Source organism: Stegastes partitus, unplaced genomic scaffold, assembly GCF_000690725.1.
Source record: "Stegastes partitus isolate 25-593 unplaced genomic scaffold, Stegastes_partitus-1.0.2 Scaffold916, whole genome shotgun sequence".
Taxonomy (NCBI): domain Eukaryota; kingdom Metazoa; phylum Chordata; class Actinopteri; family Pomacentridae; genus Stegastes; species Stegastes partitus.
Window position 1 is genome coordinate 40,666 of NW_007578647.1, and position 6,000 is coordinate 46,665.

General features: G+C 40.7%; 1 protein-coding gene across 1 annotated transcript in view; it reads right to left on the minus strand.

The window, feature by feature from the left end:
• The window catches only part of oxct1a (3-oxoacid CoA transferase 1a), a 44,973-nt gene that overhangs the window by 10,657 nt on the left and 28,316 nt on the right, over positions 1-6,000 (minus strand). The window contains exon 14 of the mRNA XM_008293852.1: positions 193-282. Coding sequence (XP_008292074.1) covers positions 193-282 — 90 coding nt within the window. The remainder of the gene's footprint in view (positions 1-192; positions 283-6,000) is intronic.

Below are 6,000 nucleotides of genomic sequence, written 5' to 3' on the forward strand. Positions count from 1 at the left end.
CAGCCATAACACTCACACTCATTATCGTAGGAAGCAGATACAAAGTACGCTGCTGAATGTACTATTGTGAGAAAAGAAAACTGCCACTTAGATTTGGACTTCTAAGGAAAGGAATGAGTCTTTTGGGGTGATTTACAAAGGCAACGTTAGTTAGAACAACGATGGGAAAAGCATGAAAGCATGTGTACACACCTTGGCTGAGTGCTCCATGGTGACCACCACCTTGGTTCCAGCGCTAGCCACCAGATCCATGGCTCCTCCCATTCCCTTGACCATCTTACCCTAAGAGAAGAGGACAACAACAGATTTTGGTTTCAGTGATCTCATTTATTTAGGGTAGACAAGAAGCACCAATCCAATCCAAACCCAACATTACTTATGGCTCTAAAATTTACCATAAAGTTCATTGCAAAGCACACGAAATGAGGGTGAACAAAGGCAGTCATGTGGATTGCTGGAAAGAAATGACAGCAATACAGCTTCTTCCTCTATTCAGGCAGATTCCTCAAAACCAAATTCTCCTCCATTGAAAATTCAGAAAAGTTTACAAATCTGCTTTGTGTCTTTTGTTCAAGTATATCTTCAAATGCTTTGTGCTCAGTGAAGCCTAATTTTATCCCCGCACCTGTAAGAGCCCTGAAAGTACTGAGACAGAGAACAGGAGGAAGGGATTAGAGCGGATCTATAGCATTAGAAAAAAATATGGTTACAGTGGCAGCACCACAGGTTTGCTAATTAGTGCTGCTTAAAATGCACATCCTAAAAAATCCTGAGTTAAAGCATCATCATTCCCAGGAGTTAGAAAAACATTTTAATTTTAAGTGTCATTGATAAGAGGAGGTAATGAGGCAGCCACGGAAACGAAACAGAGCGCAGAGAACGTAAACCATCACAGCTGAGCAAATCCAATGAAGGTGAGAAACAACATACCCAGTATCCAATATAAATTCTACTATTTTACAAAACACTGCACAAATTCTAATTGGAACCATTGTTTTTGGTAGAAAGCGGCTCCGTTGAAAACTGCTGGCACTGTATTCTGTGGATTATACAGAGCAGCAAGGAGGCTGGTTTTGGACGACGTGATTTTTCTTTTTTCGTGGTAGCTTTCTATGCTTTGGGCACTACAAACCGAATTACATTCACCATCTTTGTTTTGGGGCACTTGCAAAAAATGTCAAGGACAGATATCTCAAAACCTGAGTGAATTAAACCAAAGCTATCTGAGAACACAGATGCACAGTCACTGGAGGTAAGTGGAGAAAAAAAAAACAAAAAAAAACATGCTTTTCCGAACTGTGTAATTCAAACCCTTAGGTGTAGGAGGAATGTGCTCAAAACTCATCGTTCTTGGGACGATGTGGTGTGATTAATGGTCGGAGGAAATGAAAAATGCCCTGAAATGGAGATCTCAGTATTTAACATTCTGATGAATTTGGTAGCAGTGTTAAGAACAGTCTTGGTGCTGTGAGGGGATCTTCTCTAGAGATGGCTTCCACAGCCAAATCTTTGAAGAAGATGGCTGCATGTTAACCTAGGTTACGAGCCAGGTCTCGGTAGTAACTGCTGGAGGCTTGTGTTGCTGGCAGACCAGAGCTCATCTACAAGCATTCAGGCACTACTGTCTCAGATTTTAGTCAGATAAAAACAAAAAGACAGAGTAGCGTTCTGTATTGAAGCAAACAGAAATGTGCACACGTCTTTTTAACCCTTCTTGCAATTTAAATTAATGTTAAGAATATCATTGTCAAAGCAAAAGGATTTAAAACATGCCTGAATGACAGGTTTCCTGAGTAGAAACACAAAAGCTTTGTCAAGTTGCAGTTCTGTGATACACGTGTTTTTCAATTAAAATAAAATCACAGTGGGTTTTGATTTTTTAACAGGGTGCTAAAAAAGCAATCTAAAAGATCATCGTTGCAGCAGAACTGCCAACTGGGTGAAAAGCTGTCTTGAAAGTCCCACATTGTTCCCAGCAAAGAAGGTTTCCAAATACGGAAGGCTGACATGCAGATATGGCCACAGGGTGACGGCTGAGTAACTGAATTAGAATCCCATTTCCTCATCAATCATGTGAAGAGCCTGTTTTGCTCTCTGCTCAATAACCAGAGGATATATATGCCAAGTGTGGTGCATCGTAAGGATACTGTCAGCCTCCAGGGAGGCCAGCTGGGTAGAGAAGATATCAACTGAGAGCAGGAGGAGGAGGAGGTTGGGGAAAGGAGAGGTGGATTTGTTGGGGGAGAAGCAGGGAAAAGCATTGGCTAAGTATGTGGAAAAAGGCTGCAATTAATTTTACATGCTGTACTGTATTATCTTACGGAACCCCAATTGGAAGTAGCCAGCTCGTCCCATATCCTTAAATAAAACCACGACCGACTACGTTATTAAAATCCATTTTGGCATTTAATCTTTCTCCACCCTTTTCCCCCCCTCAGTGTTTTCATTCGACACTCTGCAGATGATGCTCCAACAGAAACAGTGCCTTTTTATATCTGATCGATGTTAATGCACTTTATGACAGTCAGCGGGCTGGGCGGTGTGTGCACAGGCCTTAAGGGGATATCACGGTCTGACCTGATAGTAGCACGTCAGGATTTAAAGCAGCTGTCTGAGCTCTACTCACTTGCTAATGTACTCCACCCAGCAGCCTCGCTGTCGTTAATATAAAAAGGGGATCTGTTTTTGAGATCATAGCCACACTAGTCTATGTTATGGTAAATAGAAGAGTCATTGCAATGATTACCATTGGCAGGAAATATAAAAAATGATTCTGTGTAATCAATCAAACTGCTACCAGAGCAAAAATGAGGAGAAAAAATAATCTGTTGTAATTTTTTTGGCCTTCTGAAAAAGAAAAGGTCATGTTTTTTTTTTTGTTTTGAATGAAGACGAGCCCTGCAACGCAGTGATGGAGCCGATTATACAGGATCAAGTCTGTGCCAGTCCTCGATTACGTGTGTGTGAAAATGTGCACATGGTCAAATGTTTCACTAATACTTGTGAACTTATTAAATATTCAACACTTTGATAGAGTAACATGGATGAGGAGACTTGCATACAGGTTGGAGCTCAGGTACTCGATGAATACTGCCCAGTGACCTAAATTGTTAGGAGCATTGGCATTTGCCTGTCTTTGATTTTCAGCTTTGCACATGGTTGTCTGAGCCAGCTTTGATGTGAGCTGCTCTATGCAGCAAAACCCAAGACTTATTATGCTCTATATGAGTGTGACAGAAATGGTACCTCTGGATAAGTTTATATTCTATTCAATCCTGTTTACTCAAGTAACTTTATTCAGTTAAGCCATATTTGTTGGTTGGTCTAGACTGAGCCGCTATTCTTTAGTAAATTTTACAACTGTGGCGCCCAAAAATGGAACAATTCAGGATTACATGCTTCTCAACATCAGAGGCAGAACCAGTAATAAGGAACTCAAATGGAATGGTATATTTTCAGAACAGTATTCAGGGAAAGAGATATCTTCTGCCTAAGTTTCCAACAAGAGCAGGGTAATCTGGTCATTTAATTAACAAAGCTTTGATGACATTAACCTAGCTGGTTTGACTCAAGCCCCACATTTCCTCAGCAGTCTGTATCCACTTGACAGCTGTAATCTTAGCAGAGTAAGACATTTGAAAGTTTTCTATCTAGACACATTTCACAGCAAAAACATGAAACTACACTGGGGCACATATCTCTTCAGCTGCTTAAATACAATACTGCAGGATATTCGTATATATTGCTGAGGAAAACTGTTTTATAACGTATTACAAAACATCTTCATCTATTCAAATGTAAAAATCAGGCAAAGTTCAGTCTGAGAGGGCTCAAAGGCATGTTAATGCTCTCATTTTATCATTTCACTGTTTCACATGGTTGCTTTTTTATTTCACCATTTCCAGCAACGAGGAAATCTCCTTGCACTAGTTACCATATATGTTATGTTTGTCGCTAAATATTCATTTTGCGTTTTTACTGGCTTACTAAACAATCTCTTAAATGAATCCTTGCCAGAGGCAGATATATGGTAGCCTACACATATGCTAATTAAACAGGCGTTGGGGAAGATGTCAGCAATGAAACATCAACTCACATAAGTGAGCGGGACTGCAGGAAGCAGTATCAGTGGTGCAGGGCCCAGATAACGCAAGACTTCTGAAGTTGCAGCTTTGCTGATATGACACCTATCACAACATGTGAGAGCAGAGACAATGACACAGTCAGTTCAACTCAAACACTTCTTATGGCGAGCCCTCATTGGCACACAACTAAGGCGTTTCCAAACAGACACTTTATTAAAGGTGCCACCTTGAAACAGCTAAAAAAAATGTCTCTGTTTTCAGTCTATCTGTTCAGGAAAAAGAGGTGTTACAGTAAAGACAAACCCTTGCATGCTGAGGTGCTTATATCCTCGACTCTGTGTAAAAAATGCTCCTGCCATTTTTACAAATATCAGTAAATAAGACTGATTCAGAGTCAAACTGTTGACATATAGGTGGTGTTTACTAATGCATGTGAAAAGCATACTTTGACTAACACTTTATTCCTCTTAGACGCTCGGGGTTGCTTGCACTTTTTGCGTTGCCGTGACAACCAAATACAAATTTTCTAATTTGTTGTCGTGCGAGTGTTTACTTTCCACTTTTCAGTGGCAAGAGAAAATGACCCCCCTTCACAATCCAAGAGTTCCCACTTACCAACTGGCTTCCTTTTTCCCTTCTTCCCCTCCACTTCTCTGACCATCTTCACAGTCTGATACAAACGGCTCTCTATTTAATAACATAGCGACGGCATGCCACGAGCCTTCGTTACCCAGACAACTAATGACAAGAAACAGAGACTGAACTGACGGGAAGACAATAGGCGCCGTGCTCAAAGTGACTAAGAAACACAACTGTTTACAGTGTAATTGATGAGTGCAGCACAACTGACAATAACCGTCCCAATGGATTTGAAATTCTAACCCAAGGAACAAAACACTGAAAAATTCTGCAACAAAAACTAAAAAGATTTAAAAATGCACAAAAGCAGACACCCAGGGGTCCGTGCTACTACAAATATCTAATTAAAGTTTGTTTTTTTTTGCAGCTGGCAACGATGCCAGGTAAATCCGTTATGATATGACAGGAAGGCGAGGGAAGCAAAGCACAATGCTCTTTTATGCTCTTATAAGCAGCTCCTTCATTAAAGCTGCCATCAGGCGCTATCGTGAGCACTCCAGCTACTAACTGCATTTTAATAGTAAGTAGCTGGAACTATTGCTGCACTTAAGCCGCAGTTATACTGAGCCTCCAGGGATTTGGGAAACATCTCTGATGCTGAGCTCGTTTTCTCCATTTTAAGCCAACAGCTACCAAATCAAATCATCAGACTTGTAAAACACGTAAATGAACGAATGAATTGTGTTTCATTTGAGCATCGTGCCATTTTGTGGCCCATTACACATGGGCTTATAAGACTGTACACCTTCCAACAAGGAAAACAACTTTCAACAGGCTGGTCATATGGTGACTCAAATAATCATTACAGAAAGAAAAAAAAAAAACTAGATCCATGAATAAATCATCATAATCATCCATTCATTACTGATACTCACGGTTCTCTTCCTAATACAGCATAAATCCACACATAATGCTAATTAAAGGGTCTTTTTTACAACCATATAAGTTGCTGTAGCAAACAAAGGATAACACACTTCCCCATAAACAGGAAAGCTAAAACACTAGCTAATTTACTCATATCTGAAATTACCCCCTAAATGGGACAATGGAGAGGCTGCAAGGTGCCTCGCAGCAAGAAGGTCGCCAGTTCACATCCCAGTGAGGACAACCGGGATCTTTCTGAATGGAGTCTGCATGTTCTCCCCGTGCAGCGTGGGTTCTCTCCGGGTTCTCTGGCTTCCTCCCACACAATCCAAAAACATGTTGAGGTTAATTGGTGATTCTAAATTGTCCGTAGGTGTGAATGTGAGTGTGCTTGGTTGTCTGTCTCTAAGTG